The 24,295-nt window shown below is 42.2% G+C and overlaps 1 protein-coding gene across 1 annotated transcript in view; it reads left to right on the top strand.

Moving 5' to 3' along the window:
* Nucleotides 1-24,295, top strand: part of LOC104619452 (obscurin-like) — a gene marked incomplete at its 5' end in the record, with an annotated part of 122,615 nt that overhangs the window by 7,266 nt on the left and 91,054 nt on the right. Inside the window, 16 exon segments of the mRNA XM_010285333.1 lie at nucleotides 2,403-2,669; nucleotides 3,288-3,551; nucleotides 4,134-4,400; nucleotides 4,769-5,032; nucleotides 5,951-6,172; nucleotides 7,308-7,574; nucleotides 10,979-11,242; nucleotides 15,304-15,567; nucleotides 15,900-16,163; nucleotides 16,464-16,727; nucleotides 17,274-17,537; nucleotides 19,001-19,264; nucleotides 20,621-20,887; nucleotides 21,260-21,523; nucleotides 22,135-22,401; nucleotides 23,409-23,675. Coding sequence (XP_010283635.1) covers nucleotides 2,403-2,669; nucleotides 3,288-3,551; nucleotides 4,134-4,400; nucleotides 4,769-5,032; nucleotides 5,951-6,172; nucleotides 7,308-7,574; nucleotides 10,979-11,242; nucleotides 15,304-15,567; nucleotides 15,900-16,163; nucleotides 16,464-16,727; nucleotides 17,274-17,537; nucleotides 19,001-19,264; nucleotides 20,621-20,887; nucleotides 21,260-21,523; nucleotides 22,135-22,401; nucleotides 23,409-23,675 — 4,200 coding nt within the window.

The following is a 24,295-nucleotide window of genomic DNA, read 5'->3' as shown; positions in this document are numbered from 1 at the left end:
CTGCTGTGCAGGGCAAGAGAAAACCTTGATGATGTAATGAAAAAGAAATGTGATGGTTAATGGTTCAGATTTGCTACGTCTTTCACTAGTACTAAGATGTTTTCCCACTACCTGTTACACAAAAAAGAAAGGTCTATGTTGACTTTAGTAGGACCTGGATCTCACCCATGATGAAGAGGATTTTTTTCTGTTAGAAAAAAAAGCACTCACAATGAGTGTTAAACAACAGCTCCATTTTTCCCTTCACAAAGAAGGGTGTGGGTAGGTGTAGGATTTAAACACATAGACTCAGATCACCAGTAGACGTGAAGAGTCAAGTCATAAGGATGCCTACAACAAATTGCACTGTTGTAGCTTTCCTTTATCACATCAGAACAGTAGAATGCAAAAATAGCAAAAAAAAAAAAAAAAAGTCGATAGCCATGTGACACTGAGCGTCCCAAACTAGAGGTAAAAGGGGAACAGAAGAATAGGCTGTAGCTTATCAACAGCCACGAGACAACTGCATCATGAATCAGTAGCTGACTTGCACATTTGTAAGACAGCAGATGCCAGGAAGAAATTGTTTTGGGTTTTTTTGTGATCTGAGGTGAAAACACTTCACCTGAGTGTTTTTTTTCCCAGTAAGTGCCTTCTCTACACTGGCTCACCTTAAAGCCTTGAATCCCAGGCTGTGACAGAGCCTGCATAGGAAGCTCCACAGGGAGCCTTTCATGTACAGCTCTGCTTTCCTCTCTGTGTTTGCTCCGTGTTGTTTTTAAGTCTGTATTTATGTCTGATAAAAATACGTTGTGGATTTTTTTTATAATGAGAAATCCATACTGCTGGTAATGGCAGAAAGTGCTTTGCCATTTCTTTGTGTCTTCTGTGTTACGTGGGAGTTGACCTCAGTAAAGCTTTACGTTTTTTGTGCCAGTGGTCCAGCTCTGACCACCCATCTGCAACACTGCAACACACTGTTTGTGTCATTTATAGCAGTGCAGCATCTGCCACTAATGTTAATAATGACAACAGTAATAATATCAACGTCTTCAGCAGTACACATAGTGGTTAACAGGAAAATAAGCATATGGTCTTACATATTTTTTTTTGCTGCTATGGAGTGCTGGCAGCCAGATGTGAGTTGTCAGAATCCGTTTACTGCTTGCTAGTGCTTTTCCATTCCTGTGATTTTCTATCTGAATAACGAAGTCTGAAAGAAAAAGGGAAAAGTGATTTCCAATCTCATGAGTTTCCTTAAACATTTGCAATTTTCTTTTTCAGAAATACCGGTTCTTTTCAAGCAAGAGCTCCAAAATGAAGAAGCTAAAGAAGGAAAACAAGTCAAGCTGACCTGTGAGCTCAGCAAACCTGATGCCCCAGTGAAATGGATGAAAGGAGACACTGTTCTCTATGCCAGTGAGAAGTACGAATTCAGGCAGCATGGTACTGTGGCAGAGCTCATTATTCAGGATGTCAAATCGATAGACTCTGGGGACTATACCTGCAGCACTGGGGAAATGAAGACCACTGCTCGGGTGAAAGTAAATGGTAGGCAGAGTTATGTACGTTGCCACGCTTTCTTAATGCATTGCATAATAGAGCTTCTATTAAACATAACACACAGCACTTTGTGGCAGTGCCATCTACAAACTCATACACCACGTTTAACGGGGAAGTTGCATACTCGTAAGCACCTGTGCGTATTTCACTCCTGCGCTCTCATGTTGTGCGTCTGGGACTTTAAATCCGTAACTTCCCGCTGAGCAGAAAATAAGTAAGTGCAGAGGGTTCATTTCCTATACCCAACGTGCCATGGTTCATTTTCTATACCCTACATGCCATAGTTCTGACCTATCAGCTATTTTACATGGCTGTGATTGAGACTGGAGTGAGGGGCAGACCAGGAGCACTGGAGCACAAGAACATGGCAACATAAGTCCAGTCCCTGGCAAATTGCAGGTGGCCAACTGATGAATGTTTAGACCCCCAAAGTCCCCAAAGCATCCTTTTTAAAGGCTCTCAGATGGCGTCTGCACTCCTCCCCAGTGCCCTTAAACCAACACAGTACCTTTAATGGTATAGCGAAAGTAATATGTGCTGGAGCAGAGAGAAGGGGAGAGAGAGGGCATGAAAAGTGCCTCGGAGCCCTGCAGCAGCAGGGAACTCATTGGTGAGGATGCCCAGAGGGCTCTGATGGGCTCCTTATTAAAGATGAGAGAAACTTCCTCCATACTGCTAGGAATCCACAGTGAGATGACAACATCTGGGGGAGAGATTTCTTCCTGCTCCCAGGCTGAATCATTTTGGTGCTGCACAGCCAAAGGAGGGTCTAGGACTGGTTTTAAAAGGTGACAGCTATCATGGGGCACTTGTACAGCAGGTCAAGAAGGCATGTCCTAATCCCTGGTTCTGTGTTCTAGCTGTGCCTGTCCTTTTTAAACAAGCCCTGGAGAACACAGAAATGGAAGAGGGGAAATCTGTCTCCTTGCGCTGCGAACTCACAAAAGCTGATGCCACCGTGGTGTGGAAGAAGGGAGAAGCCACGCTCCAGGCAAGTGCCAAATATGAAATGAAGCAGAAGGGGACAGTGGCAGAGCTGGTGATTCATAATGCAGAGCCAGAAGATGCGGGAAGATACACCTGTGACACTGGAGACCAGCAGACCACGGCCCAAGTCAAAGTCCATGGTAGGAATAAGACACCTGCTTGTGACCATTTGTTGTTGTTCTTGCCATGGCCCTGCTAGCTCCTGCACATTTATAGTGAGCATGCTGGAACAAAAAGGGATCAGTACAAACAAAAGGCAGCTCTGGCTGGGTCCATTATGTTCTCTGTTTTCTAGGACAATAACTTCGTGCTAAAACATAGCAAACAAATATACCCGATAATAAGGTATCTTTCCTTGCCGCTGAAGTAACGGTGCTGCTTTCTGCTCTGGACAGAGGTGCTTGTCTGAGCTTTAAGCTGGAAGGCGAGAAGGGCCTCAGCTACACAATTTGTTAAAGACTATGCAATTCTCTTCTGTACTTTCTCAGTAAGTTTTTCACGCGTCTGTGACCATCGGCATTTGGGCAGCAGAAGGGTAATTACCTTGATATTCTAATTATTGGGAAATAATTGTTTTGTTTTTATTTCCCCCCAAACTCATGGCATGCTATTGTAAATGCAAGTAGAGTCCTGGAGGTGCAGGTAGATCAGAGCTTATTAGCTGCGCCAAGAGAATTTGTTTTGCTTTTAAGTCCTCTATGAGGTCACCAGTTGGCAACGATGCTCCTAAAGTAAAATGAGAACGCTTCATTCCCCAGCCATCTCTGCGCTCATCGAAGAAGAGCTGAAGAGCGTGGAAGCGGTGGAAGGAGGGACGGCCACCCTGCGATGCCAGCTGAGCAGAGAGGCCCCCGTGGAGTGGAGGAAGGGGCACGCTCTCCTCCGGCCGAGTAACAAGTACCGGATGAGGCAGGAGGGCAGGGTGGCTGAGCTGCTGATCCACGATCTGGACCCAAAAGATGCTGGAGACTATACATGTGTAGTGGGGAACCAAAAAACCACAGCAGCCTTATCAGTGAATGGTAAAAAGTCAGAAATATCCAGTGAAACTCTGGAACGCTTTTGTCCATCTCTTCCCTCCTCCTTTCTGTATATTCCCTCACAACACCTACCTTTACGTCCTGATTCTACTTTTTTCATCATTCCACTTTTCCATGTTGCCACGTCACTCCTTTCCCCAGTCTCCACCCGTGATCAGCTTTTATTATGCCCAATGTGCTGTGTGTGTTGTCTTGTCTTCTCACCTTCCCTCAAGTGAAGGTTGCTGACATGCATGTATGTTTTCCTGAATTATTACGGAAACATAAGATTCCTTGGGAATTTCTGTTAAGGAGGGTTCCATCACCTTTAATGATGAGGATGAGTTTGTCATTTGTATGCATGATCCCAATCAAGATCATGCGTACTTTGATTCCCACAGAACGATTTACTAGAGATTTATTTTTTTTTTTTTTTACCAGCCACAAAAAAAAGCAGGATGTGTTTAAGGATAAGGGTGTTAGCATAAAGCTTAGGTAGTCATATGATAAATCACGATTCAGCCTCTGACCAGAGATCTGGGCAGGGCCTTGGGTTGCAATCCCTTTTCATTCTGCATCTCCCAGCCCTGCCAATCCGTTTCAAAAAAGAGCTGAAGAACGAGGAAGCCACCGAGAGCGGGACGGCCACGCTGCAGTGCGAGCTGAGCCGGGCAGCGGGCTCGGTCGAGTGGAGGAAGGACGGGAAGGTGCTGATGCCAAATGACAAATACAAAATGAGACGGGAAGGGCGTTTTGCTGAGCTGATAATCCAAGACCTAGACTTGACGGATGCTGGGAGCTATACCTGCGTGTGTGGAGACCAGAAGACAACAGCTGCTTTGAGAGTGAATGGTAACCCATGTTCTACCCGTGTTTCTCATTAAGCCCCAAACTTAACATGTTTGACAGCATTTGCTGGTCATCCAAAGCTTGGTGATTTCTTAGAGGTTTCATGTTCTCGGCTCTGTGCTGCCAAAGGGTCACCCTATTAGAGAATACTCCCTTTTTTTTTCTTTGAGACAGCACAGCTATGTTGTATATTGTTTTCTGTAATTCATTTCTCTCAACTGTAGGAGGTTTTATCCCCCTTTCAACTGTGTCCACCTAGAAATAGTACATTTTTGTTTAAACGTATACACTGCGGCCCAGGGACCCACAGCAGAGTCCGGTTCATTTCGATCTAGTGCTGATTCCTTCTCTGTTGGTATTGCATCCTTCAGCCTTGCCTGTCCTCTTCCAAGAAGAAATGTTGAACAAGGAAGCTACAGAGGGGGAGGCAGTCACGTTGCACTGTAAACTCAGCAAATCGGCCCTGGTCGAGTGGAGAAAGGGGCATATGGTCCTCAGACCGAGTGAAAAATACAAAATAGAGCAGGAAGGTCCCTTCGCGGAGCTGATGATCCAGGATTTGGATTTGGCAGACGCTGGTGATTACAGCTGTGTGTGTGGAGACCAACAGACTACGGCTACTTTGACAGTAAATGGTAAAAAGAAATTCTCAGCACATGCCCCAAGCAAACCTGTATAATTCCAAACTCTCTCCTCCTTTTTCTCCTGTTTCATCCAGTCCCAGTACACTTTCTGTCCTCCCCCCGCTGATCAATTTTTCTATCCTGTTTTCCTTCTCTCTCTCTCCTTTCACCCGATGCCCTCTTGATGTGCTATTTGTCTTCCTAGGTGCTATGTTTAAATGACAAGTGGAGTACGGGTCCCCAACTCAACGCAACCTCCTAGGGAGTTGGAGGAGCCAACTCCCAGCCCAGTATAGCTGCTTGTTTAGAAGTTTTCCTACAGGGATTGACCTAAAAGTGGGAACAGTATTTCCTTTTTGTAACTTACACTGTATGTTGCTACTCAAGGACTATCTTAATGAAAAATTGCCTTTTTATTCTCCGGCTATTCCCAGCTGTTTTTTACCAATTTTGGCTTAACTCTTCCAAAGCATATACTTTATCTCTGCAGAAAGCTGACAGCATGTTTGTAACTGCTCTGTTTTAAGGGGCTGTATTTATAAAAATACAGACAGTGCCATGAATCAGACACTTCTGTAGAACTGCTGTTTTTCTGAAAGGAAACAAAATGCTTTGGGTCTCATATTGAAATACAGCCTCTAATTTTCCCCCTTTGGTTTTACGGTTTATAACATAAAGGATAGATGACTTGTCAACTAAGTTTGCAGCTTGACTGACTTGCTTTTAAAGCAAGTTTTAAAGTGTGAGGAGAAAAAAATTAAAAATCAGACTGAAATCTCTTTTGAAATGTTAGAGACTGGAAGATAATCCTGGAGCGTGAAGAAGGTCTTCTGGCTTCAGTGACATGCAGGTTCAGGGAGATAAGTGAAGAGAGTGAGTAGATCGTGGGTCAGGCTTTGATGCCGTGTCCATATTGCATTTACTCTGCAGTCCTGCCTGCTCTTTTCACCAAAGAACTGACAGATGAAGAAGCCACAGAAGGTAAAAGTGTCTCCCTGCACTGTGAGCTGAACAAGGCTGCTGCTAATGTGGAGTGGAAGAAGGGATTCAAGACCCTCAAATCAAGTGACAAGTATAAAATGAAGCGAGAAGGTGTCATTGCTGAGCTTATAATCCAAAATCTAGACACGACGGATGCTGGAAATTATTCCTGTGTGTGCGGAGACCAGCAGACTATGGCAATTTTAACAGTACATGGTAAAACTAACAAAACAAGACACGTGCTAAAAGTAACTATCTTGTTTTCTCTGTTCCGTTGGACAGATGACTGGTTGCCCTACCATCTCCCTCCTTCTGCCAGGCCCTTGTCCACGGCTCACTGGTGCCAAGGAAGTGCTCCTGTTGGCATCTGTGCGGCCAGGGTGCACGGCACGAGAGGGGCATCAGTCTGCACGCTCAGAGAAACAGATAAGCAACCCAGATTGCTGCTGCTGTTTTAATTAGGGTCCATCATTTTGGGTTTTCCCTTGAAAGTTCCTTTATTAGTCTCCCCGTTGTGTTCAGGCCAAGTAAAATGGGTTGCCTTCAAAGGGACTATGACTTAAGGACTTTAAGGTTTCATAAAATTCCCAAAGGTTAGGTTATTCCCTGGAATCTTATTCTAGAATCGTATTAATCCTCCATTCCTGGGACAAAGAGATGCTTTTATACGTACCAGCCAGTTGTCATGGCATTCAGTTGCTCTCCTGTGCAAAGCAAGCCCAAACCTTCTAATGGACAACCGTTCCCAGGGAAAACTTTGATTTTAACTGCAACTGACATGTTTGAAAGGATATGTCAGTTCAGGTGAAAATGCTTGTTTTCCCACCATGTATTGAAATGAATGATTTCATTTCAAACTGATGCTTAGAATGAAACTCCCGTGTTTCATTTTTTTAAAGGACAACGTCTTTTCATTTGCTTAAGAATGTGAAAACATAGCAAACATCCTCCCATTATGATTTAAAACATTATCTAAGAAAAACAATTTTTTTTCAGAAATTTCAAATTAATATTTATTCTTTTTGCTTGAAATTTCCCAGGAAAAAAATTGGGTTTTCTTCTTTTGTCTGTATTGATTTTTGACTCTGAGTGCATGTAAAATATCTCTACAGATTAGTGCAAGCATTGAATCTTTTCCCGGTGATGGCATTTTTTCCTCATACTGACTCATGAAGATTATTGACAATCTATGTTCTTGTATTGATAAATCAGGTCAAGATAAGAGGGAAAAGGACAATTAAACATCAGTGTTTAATTTTAACTCTTTGGAGCATTACATCTCGCTGCTCGTATTGTTGTCCTTCAGCTTTGCCTGCATTTTTCAAAGAAGGATTGAAGAACAGAGAGGCCACAGATGGTGCAACAGCCACTCTGCACTGTGAGCTGAGCAAGGTCGGTGTCCCGGTGGAGTGGAGAAAAGGGGACAAGACACTCAAACCAAGTGATAAGTATAGGATGAGACAAGAAGATACCGCTGCAGAGCTGCTGATCCGAGATCTGGAGGTAGACGATACAGGAGAATATACCTGCGTGTGTGGAGACCAGAAGACCTCAGCTGTCTTGACAGTCCATGGTAAAAAGCCATTCTCCGTTATGATAGCTGCATCTCAGGGAGCTCCCTTTCCTCTGAGAGGTCTCTTTCCCACCTCCTTTGATGTGTCGATTCTGCAGCATTTTCTTGCTCTGCTGGCTGTGTTTCACCCCACTCTCTGTCAGTTTGAAACTGGTGGCTTTATAGCAAAGTAAAGAAGAGCTGTGAGAGTTTCCAATCTTAGTCTTCACTTCTTAAAAGTGAAAAAGGCACCTGTATGTAAGGCCAAAAGTGAGCAGTCACAAAGGCAAGCTTCTTCTCAGAGGTTTTTTCCTTGCATCCCACCAATGTCAGAGATTTCAGTGCTTAACGTGCAGGAATGATATTTAAAAACACTGAGCTCAGTTAGTGAGAGGTTCTCCCATTCAGGAATGAACGACTGTCCTCCTTTGTGGGACTGCGATATACTCTGCTGAGGAAATAGTACTTTCTAAAAAGAAAACCCCAAACCATTATTCTGCAGGTCCTGATTTAGGGAGAAGTGAGAGGGGTTTTGCTCCCATCTCTGCCACGGTGAATAGCGAGAAGCTTTGGTTGCCCCTCCACCAGAGACTGTTCATGTATAATTCCAATAGATGAAAGAATAGTATTTATTTGAGATATGTCTTAAGGATAAGATGCTTCTAAGGACAGGGGTAAAACTGTGGAGGCAAAAGTCTCTTCTCTCAGATTTTCTGCACGCTTTTACTTCCTCTTCTTTCTCCCAGCTGGAGCTTACTCTCCTCCTCTGAGCTGGCACTTTCTTCCCTCTGCAAGTTGCTTCCTTTTTACTTTGGTGGCACATCACAAGGCAACTTGCTGAATGCTGCTAGAAAAAAATCAGTATTCCTGCTATTAGAGACATTATGTCCTTGGACATTATGCCTTAAAGGTGCACTTGAAGTTTTATTACTAATTTTTTTTCTGAACAAGAAAGATAAATTATGGTATCAGGAAAGGTAGAGATCTCCAGCTAGCAGTGCTGTCACCTGGGGCAATGACTTTCAATCAAAAGTCAGGTTGTTAATATTCAAGGTAGATTAATTCAGACTGAAACAGGGAGAGAGGACTACTGGAATCAGCTGGGAAATGATGAGCACGCTACAAAAGTCAGCATTAGAGGCAGGTCATGGTGGCAATTACCCCTGTGAGATCCTGCAGTTTTCTAATAGATGCAGTTTTCAAGAGCATATGATATATTTTCCTGTAATAGTGAAGGACTGGCCTCAGGACCTAGTCTTATGTTCCTCAAGGTCTGGTTAATGTTTTTGATGTCCTCTCTGTTTATATTACATCCCATAGCTTTGCCTGCACTGTTCAAAAAAGAACTTGTCAATATGGAAGCCACAGAAAACGGGACGGCTGTTCTGCAGTGTGAGCTAACTAAAGCCACTCCTGTGGAGTGGAGGAAGGGGCAAAAGGTGCTCAAGCCTAGCGAAAAGTACAAAATGAGACTGAAGGACACAGTTGCTGAGCTGACAATCCATAGCCTGGAGGAACAAGATGCAGGAGATTACGCATGTGTGTGCGGAGACAAGACGACTACTGCATCCCTGACAGTGCATGGTAAAAGACATAAGTTTAACAGGGGTTTTCTGCTTTGTCATCTGTGATCTCATGCAGGATCACAAACTGGTCTCGGTCCCATCTATTGTTTTAAATTGTTATGACAACTCTGTCAACCACTGGGAACATCTTTTACTGAAAGCCCTTCTCTTAGGACTAAGAAATAGCACCATACAGTCTTTTCTTAGTCCTTGTTCTTTCATGTTAATGGATCTGGAAGCAGGTAATGAAGACCTTGGTGAAGTTATAAATAGCACTTTCAGTATTTCCATTAATTAATTTCTCTAGGCATATCACTGAGATTTCACTTGTTTTTCGTGAACGGAATCAAAAGGTGCTCTGTTATGATAACAGCTGAGAAAGGCAGGCGAGAATCATACATTGCAGCCTGGAATTTTAAATAACAGAGTGTTTGTTTTAATTGTTCATCTGATCTTAAGACAGAGCTGTGCATAGTTCCTTGACATCTTGGGATCAGATTTCTGTTGTTATATCTTAAAATGCCTTTAAAATATACCTTCCAGTACTGGAATTATAGTTTTACAACACTGGTTTCCAAATCAGTTGTGACATGCTGACTGCGGTGAGTTGCAAAGCATAAAGCAGGGATGTCCCATTTGCCTCTCAGGTACTGCATAGTCCAAAACTTTTAGAGGTTAAAGGGTTTTGATCCTGTGGAGGAGTCAAGACACAGTATTTCCTCAGTTTTAAAGTGCTCTTTCTTCACCTGTGATCTTCAGCCCTTCCTCCGCATTTCAAAAAAGAGTTGAAGAACGTGGAAGCCACAGAAAATGGCACGGCCACTTTCTGCTGCGAACTGAACAAGCCCGCGGCTGCCGTGGAATGGAGGAAAGGAGACAGAGCCCTGGAGTCAAGAGACAAGTTCGCTATGAGATGCGAGGGCACAGTTGCTGAGCTGGTGATCCGTGATTTGGATCTGGCAGATGCTGGAGATTACACATGCTGTTACGGAGATCAGAGAACCACTGCTGCCTTAAAAGTGAATGGTAAAAAAAAACAAACCCAAAACCCACAAAAAAAACCAATATAGCAAATTAAGTGGATTATTTTCAACCAGCTGGTTTTTTAAGAGCATAGTAGTATCAGCTTTGAAATTGCAGCCCCGTTTCTGATGAATTTAGCAACATGTGGTTGGACATGGGCATAAATGCCTGAATGCACCGGTCAGTATCAGGCACAGATCAGGTGTTCCCTGCAGAATTTTCAGATATTCATCTTGGTACTAACTCATCTCTTTGATACTCATGTTCAGTAGTAGTTGCTAAAAAAGGAAAATCATATTATTGTGATGCTAGTTGTAAAGATGTTACAATCCAAAAGTTGAGAATATTACAATTTGGAGATGGGATATTTTTGATACAGTTTTCAGTGTTTCAGAATAATTTGCTGGTCAAGTTCTGCTAGACCACCACCTGTGGAGAAATCTCATGGAAAAGTGAGATTGATGCCTCAAATATAGTTTCACTTATGAACTTTTTCAGTAATGATTTGCATTGTGATAGAACTTAGACACTAGTTAGGCTTTATTTTCCATTGTGGTAGGCAATACCCAAAGTAAGGTAGGGCTCAGTCTTGCAGAGCCTGAAGAAGTTGAGACTGCTGTGGTTCTCCATTTAGACCATGCCATAAAAGTAGCTCTGACTTATGAATAAGGTGTTTTCCATCTTTTCAAAGTCACTGCTTTACAGTTCTCAGAGTGGTTATCAATCCTACTTGATTAGGGAGGGCTTTGCTTATCACATGTGGTTGACAGACCACAGACGAATTGTTACTTGAATAGCTGCCGTGGTCATACATTCTGCTCATTTTGAACTCCTCAGCCTTGCCTCCACGCTTCACGAAAGAGATGAGGAATGAAGAAGCCACAGAAGGTGGAACAGCCACGCTACAATGTGAGCTATCTAGGGCTGCTTCTGTGGAGTGGAAAAAGAAACACAAAGTGCTCAAATCGAGTGAAAAATATACTATGAGACAGGAAGGTACTGCAGCACAACTACTGATCCATGCTTTAGAAGTCAAGGATGCTGGGGAGTATACCTGTGTGTGTGGAGATGAGAAGACTACTGCAGCACTGACAGTGCATGGTAAAGAAAACAGAAATGAGAAATTTTTGTGTGATGTTTCCCCTGTTCCCTCTGGAAGCCTCAGTACTGACATGCCATGAGTTCCTTCTCTAATCATGCCATCATTAATTCTGTCGGTAACAGAGTTTCTTGATTTTATTGTGATTTTTATCTAATTCAAACTGGAATTGTAGTTCCATTGATTATACTAACATTTTCCCTATGTCACTCTCCTTGCTCTTGTTGGTGCGCGCCTATACTGCTTTGCACCACACTGAAGACCGAAGGATTCCATGCGCTTGCATTTTTTGTTGTTTTACTTACTTTTGACTTCAGCCTAGAGAGATGGAGCAGCAGGAACATTGACACTTCCTAAAAAGAGTAATGTTGGGTTTCAAGTTACATTAGGATTTTCCAGATAATTTTAAATACTGCAAACAAAATTTGATTCAATACATCTTTTTGATATAACTCTGACCTGATCATGTAGATTTGCATTCTGGTCTTGCAGGATACTCAGCATTATAGTGTGAGAGTACGTCACAGTCCTCAGTACAATTCATCTGCAAATTTGGAAGAAACTTTATTTCCACTGTTAACATAAGACAGTAGAAAATAGTTTCACCCGTCTTTCTCAGCTGGAAATTCAGTAGGTCAATGAGTTGATTTCTTTTTGCCACCCAGACTTTTTCATCTTAATATTTACCAAGAAAACAAGGATGGCTTATGTCTTGAACTTCCAATTTAACCACGGAAAATAGAATTAGAAAAGACCTCTACAGGTCATCTAGTCCATCCTTGAGCCCAAGTCACTATCACGCCTACCTGGCCTCACTCCAGTGCTGAAGAATTTGCAGTTCTCCTGGATACTCATTCCACTGCCTAGCCATCAATACTGCCGGAAAGTGCTTCCTAATTTCAATAGAAGTCTGTTTTTTCAGACTGGCTTTCAAGCTGGCTTAAGTCATTACTTCTTGTCCCATATCCTGTAGAAATGGAGAAATATTTGCTATTTTCCTCTCTGTGAAAGATTTGAAAACTTATGTCTCCTTCCTGTCTGCTCTTTTCTGGACCAAGCACCTTTAATCCTTTCGCTCTTCATAGGCCGTGTTTTCTAGACTTCAGCTCATCTTTGTGGCTTTCTGGACCATCTTCAGTTAATCCCCATCTTTCTAGAAGTGGCCAAAAGCAGACTACATTGCTCTACCTGAGGCTTTGCCAGACTGAAGTAGGATGGGAGGACTTCACATGTCTTGCATATGACACTCTTTGCCAGACTGAAGTAGGATGGGAGGACTTCATGTGTCTTGCATATGACACTCCATTTTATATATCCCTATTATGATTTGCTTTATTCACATCAGAATTGCGTTTTTTTACTTGCATTTGCTCCATGATCCCTTGTAACCCCAAATCTCTCTCTGCAGATCTGCTGTGTATTGTTCCCCATCTTGTATTTGTGGCGTTGATTGTTCCTAAATATAGTGTTTTGCACCTGCTCTTGATGAATTGTAGCCTATATTTTCACCACTGCTTCATCAAGATCTTCTGTATCCTAATCTTGTTCAACAAAGTACTTTGAGCTTCTCTCCGTTGACAGCTTGAGATCATCTGCAAAGTTAATGACTGCTCTGTGTTTCATTGTCCAAGTCACTAAAGGAAATGCTAAATAATACTGGGCTCCAGAGCACTGAGGGACTCTGCTCAACTCTTTCTTTCATTGGGAGTAAATCACAGTTGAATATTCATTCTTTGGCTGTGGTTTTCAAACTGGTGATTCCACCTATACCTAAGTTAGGGTAAGAGCTTTACTAAAATAAAAGTGTACAGCATATACTGTGCCTTTCTATCAGTGAAGCTTATTAACCTACATCAAGAAAAATTATACTGGTCCACTTCTTCATGAGGACAAAAGCCCAAGTGCATTGCTACAATATTTTTCAGAGAATTAAAGCTAAGCTGAAATGGACATAATTCCTTGGATCCTTTCCCTGCTGCCCATCTCTTCTTTCCAAGACAAACACTGTGAACAGGATTCAGCTTGTAGATGAAGACTGGTGAGTGTTCCTAAATCCCCGTTGTTGTCAATGGAGACCTAATTAACAAGGTTAATGGGAGACACCCAGTTCACCATATAGCAGATACATTTGATTAGCAGGTAGCTCCATTGGCTCTGTTGACTTTTTATGGATCTTTCTTGACTGTCCTGGGAGCTTAGACTCTTGGTTTACATGGTGAGAACTAAATGTGTGCTTTTCAGTCTGAGATCTTTTCTACCTCTGGGTTTCCATTTTTTCAGTGTTTGTGGAACATCACCCATTCTCTTTGATTTCACCAGTGTAACTGCTAATGTCTGATATTGATTGAGCCTGTACCTTAAGTATTCCAGGACAAATTTCATCACACCAAGGTGCTTTGAGAATATTCAGTTTATTTAAATGTTCTCTAATCCATTTTTTTTCCTTACCCTAGCCAGAATCCCTATTACTTTCATAGCTATCATTAACTTTTAATATTAAAGAAAAAGGTAGTAAAAACTTCAGCTCTCCCCATGTTACCTACCATCAACTTACATTCCTGAAAGTTGGTAGACCAATTTCTTTCTTGTTGTTTTTCTTTATTCTAATCTACCTTCAGAATGTGATTGCATTATTTTTGCTTCTTCTAGTTCAGGCTGGCCAGATTTCCTGGGATTTGCATGTTAATATTCTGGTACATCCAAGAGCCTCAAGTTGAACTGTGAGCAGAGGACACGAAAAGCTCCTGGAATAGTGATCTCACCACCCAGTTGACGGATACAAAAACATACAGCATACAGCTGTGTCTGGAGACATTTAATGTCAGCATCATTTTGCAGATTATCTTTCAGCCCCTCTTTCATGTTTGTCACTTTGTCCATGAGGTGACAGAGTCCAGGAATGGGGAACTGCCCTTGACCTTCTTGAAATATGCAGGGAACCTGGTCTTTTTGGTTTTGCCGCTACATTCTGTAGTATTTCTTTTACGTTCATTTAAACCTCCTGTATTTTATAGGTCTCTTGAGTTTCAGAACATTGAAGAATTTGTGATTTAGGCAGGCTATTCCTGATGATCCTTGGAATGAAGTAGTGTCTCTAATTATGCCCTTAACATTGTTTCTTTGAGAAGTTTTCCACTCTCTTAAACTACCTTGTCCTTTAAATTTGTTTCTGCTTGATCATACGTAATAATTCTTGAATTATTGAAGCTTGCTTCCTAGTTGCCCACAGAAATTCCTTTTGCTCTTCTCCATCATTACTTGTGCTAAAATCCATGAGCTCTCCTACTCCGTAATAGATGTTTGCCCAATTATCCTCCACATCCATATTCTCAAATATTTACTTCTTGCTGGTCAGAGTCCAGAATTGGAGATCCTCCTCTGCTGTTCTTTCATACCTATTCTAAATCCAAAAGTGGTTCTCACCCCATTCCAAAGACTTAGCAGATGATGTCCCATCCTACTGCTCCCCCAGTACATACTGCCACATTACCATCCAGTCTTATGCTCTGAACGATTCTACTAGTTGTTCCAAAAGGGATAGGGTGTTAGGATGCACCTGAACTTCCTAGTGTGAAGGTCTTATAGCAGACTTCCACAATGGAGACATCATCCTTCTTTTTCCTTTTTATTGTTACCCAAGTACTTTCAAGAGGTATCTCTGATTCTGCTCTTCAACCTCATTCTAACTCTTGGGCTAGGTCTGTAGGCATTCTTAACACATAGGTAAAACCTTTTAGTTTTTTTCTTTAGCCTTTTTCCTGACCATGGTGTAATCTGCTATATCAATTTCCCATGCTGAATTATACTGAGAAAATTACAGTTTTGACCACACGTGAAGTTTTCCCTTCCTGCTGTTTATTCTCCATACAACTCTAAACCAATCAGCAAATTTACCCACCGTATAGGACCCGTTTGTGTCTATGATACAAACTAGTATCTTCCTTCTGTGAGATGATCCTCATGTCAATAACTAGGCATGGATACATACTGGTAAACATCAGGTTCATTTTTTTGGTGGCCAAGAACTGCTTATCATGAAAATATTTGCTCCTTTGTTTCTCAGCCCTTCCTGCTCTCTTCAAAGAAGAGTTAAGAAGTGAGGAAGCCGTGGAGGGTGAAGTAGTCACTCTGCGCTGTGAGCTGACCAAAGCTGCTTCAGTGGAGTGGAAGAAAGGACACACAGTACTCAAACCTAGTGAGAAATACAAAATGAGGCAGAAGGATGTCACCGCAGAACTGGTGATCCATAATCTAAATGAGAGCGATGCTGGTGATTATACCTGCGTGTGTGGGGATAAGCAGTCCACAGCTTCCTTAGCAGTACACGGTAATAACCACTTTCATCTAGATGTCCTCGTTATTGAGCTTATGGTTTGCATTCATTTTTCTCCATGTTCATTGTTATCTCTGCATAGTTCCTCTGAGCTTGACTTGTCATAGTCATGAGAATTAATTTGCTTTTTGTGATTTAAGGGAAAAACCTTCACCCCAGTTACATATACAGAGTGGTTTTAGGACTTGATCTGTAAAGTAGGTGTGAGATCAGGCCCAAAGACGGCTCCCCACCGATGCCCTCACCTTTCCTTCCCCCACCTCTACCCTTCACCAGGAGGCTGTGTTTGCTGCTCCATTTTAACCCTCTGTCCATTGCATCCTCAGCGCTGCCTGCACGCTTCAAGGAAAGCCTGAAGGACGAGGAGGCAACAGAAGGTGAAGCGGCCACTCTGCGCTGTGAGCTGACCCAGGTTGCTCAAGTAGAGTGGAGAAAGGGAAGCAGTTTGCTCAAAGTCAGCGACAAATACAAAATGAGACAGGAGGGCACGGTCATGAAACTGCTTATCCGTGACGTAGAATTGAAAGATGCTGGAGAATACACTTGTGTGTGTGGAGAACAGGAGACAACAGCTGCCTTGATAGTGCATGGTAAAAAAGATATACCTAGATCTGTATTATTGTGTATTTCTCTGTCAGCTCATCGCTATTGGTTGTGTGTTCACCTGTGGTTGAATTTGGTTTTTTAAATTTGTAAACTGTCTATACGATCTGATTGCATCCAGGCTGCTTTTCTGTTTCTGTCTGTTGGTTTGTCCAACGTCCCAGAATTATGAGGAAAGGAATTTCTTTCCGCCTTAAAATGTTCTCTGCTTCTGTATCACCCAATCCCTCCCGTCATGTGTGCCACGTGTCATTTTTAACGTCCTCTGTCCATTTTGTGACCTTCAGCCCTGCCTGCACTTTTCAAAGAAGAACTGAAGGACCTGCAGGCCATGGAAAGCCAAACAGCCACTCTGCGCTGCGAGCTGACCAAGGCTGCAGCTGTCTCATGGAAGAAAGGAAACAAAATACTCAGGGCAAGTGAAAAATATATCATGCGGCAGGATAATGCCCTCGCTGAGCTGGAAATCTGTGATCTAGAGCTGCAGGATGCGGGAAATTACACCTGTGTGTGTGGAGACCAACACACCATGGCTTCTCTGACAGTGAATGGTAAATTCATCTTGCAGATGGCTCTTCATTTTTTGTTTCTATGAAACATCCAGTTGCTGTATGCAGTCTTCACCTACCAGCTTTAGGCTTTTTCCTAGGTATTAATTTGTGTTCAGGAAAGGAGAACTTCTTGTTCTGACGTTTAATTTTGGTCTATTATTCCTGAGAAGGGAGCTGAGGACATGACTGCTTCTCCATGCAGACAAACTGCTATGCTGTCTGCTTAAGGGAATAAGTGACTAGGAAATGCTCCCGTTAGACCAGCTGAGATGTCCTTTCCGCATGGAGGATGGCCCTGTGATAAATTCTTTAGGTTGCATCTTGAAACCATCCAGCTTGTTGTACTTTGACCTGTCAGCTCAGCATTTCTTTTCTTAAAGTCAGTGCTGGATTTGTTTTTCCAGATCACCATAGTGATAACCTCAACCTCAATGACTAAAGACCCCGACTTGGCCGGATTTGAACTTCAGTTGAGAATTCATTATGCTGATTGCAAATGCAGAGGTCTTAGTTTAAATACACTATCTATTGACTTTCCATTCCCAGCCCTGCCAGTGCTTTTCAAGGAAGAACTGAAGAATGAAGAAGTCCTAGAAGGAGCATCAGTCTCTCTGCGTTGTGAATTAACAAAAGCAGCTCCAGTGCAGTGGAAAATAGGGTCCAAAGTGCTCAAAGCAAGTGACAAATATCACATGAGACAGCCTGGCACTGCTGCAGAGCTGGTCATTCATGACCTAGAAGTAAAAGATGCTGGAGATTACACGTGTGTTTGTGGTGACCAGAAGACAACAGCAACCTTGACAGTTCATGGTAAAGAGACCTTATTAAAATTAATAAATAGTTCTGTAGATAGACATCGGTCTGAAATTCAGCTACTGGGCCAGTAGCTTGTCTTGTTTTTTTCCCTTTCTCTTCATTCTATGTATAGGTCATTTCTTACTGAGAAAGACTAGCTCAGGGCAAATTTTTGGGTCATTATTAGTCTACCCCCTTTAAAGGGAGAAAATGAGATGTTTCTTTCTGTCTAAGTCCCCTCTTCTTGGTCATTTACATTTTCCAGCTCTTTTTCACCTCCTCGTCCCCATGGTTCACTTCAGCCAACCACAGTTTTCTCCAAAACACACCTGTATGGTCTGTGATGCCCTCTGCTCTCCAAGCACTGCTCAAAGGGGAAGTAAGGAGGAGATGTTTCTGTGCTGGGTGACTTGGCCACAGCTGCTCCTGGGGGTACCAGATTCTTTAAGCAAGTCAGACATGCAGAATGAGTTAAGAACATTTCAGAGCTTGTTATCTCTAACCTAGGTTTGAAGGAGGCAGGGGTCTGTACCTCTGGGTACAGATGCAGGGGATCAAGACTACCTTGACAGTTAGGTATTAAAAAAAAAAAAACTAGCAACACAGGTCATCAGCAGTTATACTCTTCTTTATCCTACTAGCTCCCAATAAACCCATCCAGAAATAAATCCTTGTGCAACATTAATAATCTCATTAACTGATGTTCTGTTCTCATTAATGAGTATCCATTTTAATGGAGTAACAGTCCACAGCTCTAGAGGAACTTACTTGGTCAAAGAGACCCAGTTCTGTCCCCTCCATCTGTTTCCAAAAACTTCTGACCCTCCCTTGGGCTTTCCTGAGACATTGACTTTTTCTGATGTATTTGGGGAACACAGTTTGTATTCTGAGCCCACTTACAGTAGTTGTGCACAAGGCACATTTTTGGGTAAATGATAATAATTAGTTTTCCTGTAAGGTGTTCTGTCATTGGGTTATGATTTGCAAAATGGGGAATAGTAAGAATCTGAAATTCTTATTATACGTAATGGCCCTCCAAACTTCAATTTAAAACTAGAAGTAGCTTTATTTTTAAACCTGTCTGCTTTCATGTAGGTTGGGCTGTAAGCTTTTAGCAAAAACAAACCAGAAAATAACAATACCAGCCTCTAAGAAATCATAGCTGTGTAGGTAAAATAGTACCGTATCCAGCAGTGTTATCTGTGAGTGCTGTTGACTCAAGATCTGGATCTGTCTGTATCGTTCTTTCACCATGAAAAACAACAGACACCCACGGAACTGATCCCTTACGGTACGTGAAACCATGTCACACCTGAAGAAGGATGCTTTCAGAGTTTCTGAACTTGACTATAGATAAACATGTTTATAGTAGGCTGAGAAAGAGATGCATGAGGGGAAATAATCCCAAACATAAAAAAATAAATTAGGATTTTAATTCTGGTTTTCTGATGACTATTTGTCCGTGTTGCATCCTTCAGCTCTGCCACCGCTCTTTAAGGAAGAGCTAAAGAGCAAGGAAGCAGAAGAAGGTGAAGAAGTCGCCCTGTGCTGTGAGCTCACCAAGGCTGCTCCGGTGGAGTGGTGGAAGGACCAGAGGATTCTCAAAGCAAGTGAGAAATACAAAATGAATCAGGAAGGGACCAAGGCAGAGCTGGTGATTCATGAAATAGCTGAGGAGGATGCAGGAGGCTACACCTGTGTGTGCGGAGAGCACCAGACTACAGCTGTCCTAACAGTACAGGGTAAAAATTATTTTGACCTTCTATTTCCCAACTGGAAACATCTGTTCTCTACTAGAAGGTGTTCGATTTTCCGTGCCTGTTTGTTCAACCTTATTAGCTGAAGTTCCATTCATTTGAAATAGTATTCCCTCCCTTTGATGACGTGCAGGCTGTATATACTGGAAAATACCGGTCTATATTTTTCTGTGCCATCCTTTTGTCTCTTCCTGTCCTTAAACACAAGCCTGATATCCTTTCACCTTTCCCTTCTGGCATTCCTTTCCTAGCGTATAAACCCACTATATCTTTCCTTTCCTGCATTTCTTTTCTAAAACACAAATCTATTTATTCTTTAACATTCCTTTCTGGCATTCTCAATGCCTACCACTTTAATGTAGTGTATGATATAATAAGCAGTATCCAGAATGAGGCTGTGTTAATTATAATTTCTTCTGTGCTGAGTTATGTTTATATGGGGTCTTCTGCCCATAACTGCTGTCCTAATGCACAAAGATAGGTTTGCACTGGGAGTCTGATTTTCTAAGGAAGAAAGAATAAATTCTTTCTGTGACCTCCTTCTGGTCTTATTTTGTTGCAAAAATCAGCTGCTGTGCAACCCAAACTGGTGTTTCAGCTTAACACTGCTGGAGGTGGGAAGTGTGCAAAATCAAGGAGGCTAAACCTGGTTTCCAGCCTGGATATTTTAACTTAGTTCAAGTGCTATGGAGTGAGTCGTTAAGTTTGAGATCTGAGCTATTCAGCCTTGTTAAGGAGGTGGAATATCCCATTATCCCACTTAGTTAATAGAGGTACATAAGCCAAGGTCACCAAATTTATTTCAAGGAAATAAAAGTGGGGAAAATATGTTCTGAGACACAAAACCAGGATGGGATTCAGCATCTGGAGATTTTCTCTGGGGTCAAGAGGAATCTGTGAACCATGGCTGTAACTTATCAAGGGCACCTCAAGGAAGAAGGAATGATGATGGGTAAGGAGCTGTACCAACACTCAGAGCTCAGCAGCGCTGCTCTGTAAGTAGGAAAATAGTGTACAAAGGCATGAAATTTGTGGAAGACATCAACACACGTGTGAATCAAGGGGATCAGAGATTATATTCTTAGTTCTTCTTACATGGAAACTAGTAGTAGGCATAAACCTTTTGAGGACAGTGCAATTTTGCTAGTAGGAAGCCAGCATAAAACCAAAGATTTAGGGTATATATTTCCACTCCACTAAGATGGTTTCATTTCTCTTTCCTCTCTTTGTTGCTGATGCTCACCTTTCCATAACTGTCACAACTTTCCCCTGTCACTTCCTACTGTCATCCATCCCTGGAGATATTCTCAGTTTGTAATCCTTTTTACCTGCATCCTTCAGCTGTGCCCCCATTTTTCCAAGAAGAAATGACCAGCAAGGAAGCAACAGAAGGTGGAACGGCCACTTTGCACTGTGAGCTCAGCAAGGCATCTGCCCATGTTCAGTGGAAGAAGGGCCATCATGTCCTCACCTCGGACAACAAGTACAGCATGAGACAGGAAGGCTCTGTTGTGGAGCTGGTAGTTCACGATTTAGACTTGAATGATACTGGAGATTATACCTGTGTGTGCGGAGACAAGACCACCACAGCTGCCCTAACAGTGCATGGTAAAGTAATCCTTGGGACTAAGGTCCTCCAAACCTTAGATCTGCACAAGTCTATTGCTATGGTCTGTTCCCATTCCCTTGCTGTTTGCTTGGGCTGTTGTGTTCCTTTGGAGTTTGCTCATGTTCTTCCTCCTTCTGTTAGAATTGGGAAAAGAGCTGGCTGTTGGTGTTTGTCCTCCCCAGCTGTGTTGGTCCTTCTCACTTTCCTTGCCCTGATGCAGAGTTGAGGGAAGTCAAGGGAGATTTTCCCATTGCATTCCACTGACATGGATCAGGGCTCAGTAGTGCGCCGTGCAACCTCTCCCCCAGGACCTCATCTAGCTGCTTTTTTTAGGAATATTCACTCTCTCTGGTAATTCTTTTACTCTTCAGCACTACCTCCAGAATTCAAAAAAGACCTGAAGGACCTAGAAGCTATAGAAAGTGGGACAGCTGCCCTGCACTGTGAGCTGACTAAACCTGCTGCGGTGGAGTGGAAGAAAGGGCAGGAGGTGCTCAAAGCAAGCAGCAAATATAAAATGAGTCAAGACGGTGCTGTTGCAAAGCTGATTATCCATGAATTGGATGTGGAGGACACTGGAGATTACACCTGTGTGTGTGGAGATCAGCAGACAACTGCCACTTTGACAGTTAATGGTAAAAAAATTTAAAAGAATTTTAAAAATTAAAAAGAGGAGAAAAGGGAAAAAAGTTATACTATATTCTGGGGAAAAAAAGCTGTATGTTAGTGTCACTTATGGAGAATACTTGGCTATGATTCCTAAGGAAGATGTGCAGAATTGCATAGTCTGTACAGCCTAACAGAGTGACCAGGTAGAAAATGGGAATTGCAATGCAGAACTAAATGCATTTTGTCAGGAGGTTACTTTCAGGATAATTGTAATCTCTCCCACAAGTGGCGAGCCTTAAGAGGGAATCTGAACTCTCTACAACTCCCTGCTGACCTTCAGAATATCTCCTCCGTGATCAGGGCAACATGTTGTCTACTTTTATAGTAGGAAAAATATTCTGCCATTTTTAGATCATAAATTACATTAAACTTGTATATACTTTACGGCAGATGTAACTTCTTGAAATCCACTTCTTCTTATTCTGCAGATATTCCTAGTACCTCTCTGGGGAAATAGCCTTGTACTTTGAATGTAGAGCATTGAGGCTTAGAGACATCTGCAAAAAGCTCTTTTGGTGCTTTCATTTTCTTTCTACTTTCTCTAAACTCCAGTTGCAAGTATATTTCTATTTTATAGCCCTACCAGCACTTTTTAAACAAGAGCTTCAGAATACGGAGGCAGAAGAAGGTGGTATGGCAACATTGAGGTGTGAGCTTACCAAACCCAAGGCTCCAGTAGAGTGGAGGAAAGGAGATACTACTCTGTACCCTGGTTTGAAATATGAGATGAAGAAGCAGGGCTCCACTGCTGAATTGCTCATTTATGACTTAGAACTGGATGATTCAGGAAAGTACACCTGTGACTCTGGACATCAGCAGACAACGGCTGTGGTAACCGTACATGGTAGGCAGAGCATGGACCTTTGGCTCAGTAGAGATGAAGTGAAAGGAGCATCTCGCAGTGTTCCCTACAGCCATTTATTTGTTTTGCTGCTGGTCCATGCCAGCATACATATTCTACTTGAGCATGACACATGGTCGTTAGAAAGGATCTGCTTGCAGTACCTGGAGTGATTAATCAGCATCAAACCAATTAAATGTTGTCATGATGTCAAAATATGATGGATGCTCCTGCCCTCTGAGTGCAGGGAGTGTGGCTGCATACGGGAACGGATAACAGAAAATAAGCCAAGCAGGCTTATGGTTATTTTGGGTTGTTGATTGCTTCAGTAGGCATAAGGGATGCCTAATTGGGTGTAATGCCTGATTGGCATGATAGGAGATGCAAAAATTGGTGGATAAAGATTTTCTCTAACACATGAATGTGCTGTATTATTACTTGAGGCTTTGAGCCTCAGGTGTAAATACTGAGTACCTCTGTTTTCCTAGCCCCTTTTACCATCCCGAGCAAGATCTTGCCAAGAATCTGAATTTCCTCTTCCATTTATCACTCTATCGTCATCTCTTACTGCATTGCGTCGTCTTGTGTTCTAAATGTTAATTTGATCTTTTATATGTTGATAGAAGCTTTATTTTGTGGAAGGATACTCTTAGCTTAATATTGCAAACTCACAGACCTCTATGAAGGAACAAAGGTCCATGTCCCGCTGTGTCCCAGTGGTCTTTGACTAAAGCATCCCTAGTTGTCATGGACATAATTCTATTGGAAAGCCTAACTCCTTCAGACTGAAAACCAGGCCATTCTGTGGACTACTCTCTAAGATCAGCTCCCACCATCTGTCCTCAACTCTTGGTTCACGTAATGGCTCAAGAAACGTGCTACCAAGACAGATAGTTGCAGCCCAAGGATTGTGGAATCATTGGAATAGGCCATTTCTGAAGAATGATGGTAGGATTGGGTCCTTTCTGGACTAAAACACTCTGAAAACATTTCCTTCTCAAATTTTGCAGCACTGCCTGTCACATTTAAGCAACCCCTTCAAAATAAGGAATCAGAGGAAGGAAGCACAGCTACATTCTGCTGTGAGCTGTCAAAACCCAATGCTGCAGTGGAATGGAGGAAAGGAGGAGTGGTGCTGCAGCCCAGCCAGAAGTATGAAATGAGGCAGAGGGAAAGCCGGGTAGAGCTCTTAATACATAATCTCAAATTAGAAGATACAGGAGAATACAGCTGTGATACTGGGGATCAGGAAACCAAGGCGTCTTTAAACGTGAAAGGTGGGTAGTGTGAGCTGACTCCTAAAGCAATATATTCCATTCAATATGCAAAGCAACAGTCTGAATAAGAATATTTTTAAGTACGTGGGTTTTTTTCCCTTATAAATATTTTCCTTTTCATCTGATAGACTAGGATTATTTTTTTAATGAGAATGGAAGTGGATGATACTTTGTTCTTCCAGTGCTGCATTTGAGTCTTGGGTTCTAAGAAGAAATACTTTCTGGCTTTATGGCTGGGGAGAAATTAAAGAAAAAGTAAAGCTTTAATATAACATCTGGACACTTCACATGTTATATGGCTTAAATATTTAAACCAAAAATCTTCTTCCAAATCCTGGAAGAACACTGACAATGACCTTCTTGATCTGTCAACACTGTGCATGGAGTTTTCAACTTCTTTACTCTTGAGATATTTGCTAGAACAACTGAAGGATAAATTCATTCAAAGAATTCAGCCCTGAGATGGTTTTGAGTCAAGGAACAAAGGAAATAAATGTTCTAAGTGCTGATGACTGCTTCTGACACAGCAAGATCTCCTCGTAACTCCAGGCAAATTAGAAAACATGGATCCTGTTTAGGAATATAGCACTTGCAAAGCACAGTGTCTTGTTCCCTGAAGT

The sequence above is a fragment of the Phaethon lepturus genome, unplaced genomic scaffold (genome assembly GCF_000687285.1).
Source record: "Phaethon lepturus isolate BGI_N335 unplaced genomic scaffold, ASM68728v1 scaffold5994, whole genome shotgun sequence".
Taxonomy (NCBI): domain Eukaryota; kingdom Metazoa; phylum Chordata; class Aves; order Phaethontiformes; family Phaethontidae; genus Phaethon; species Phaethon lepturus.
The sequence above is the reverse complement of the archived record's forward strand: the minus strand, read 5'-3'. Positions and strand labels throughout refer to the sequence as shown.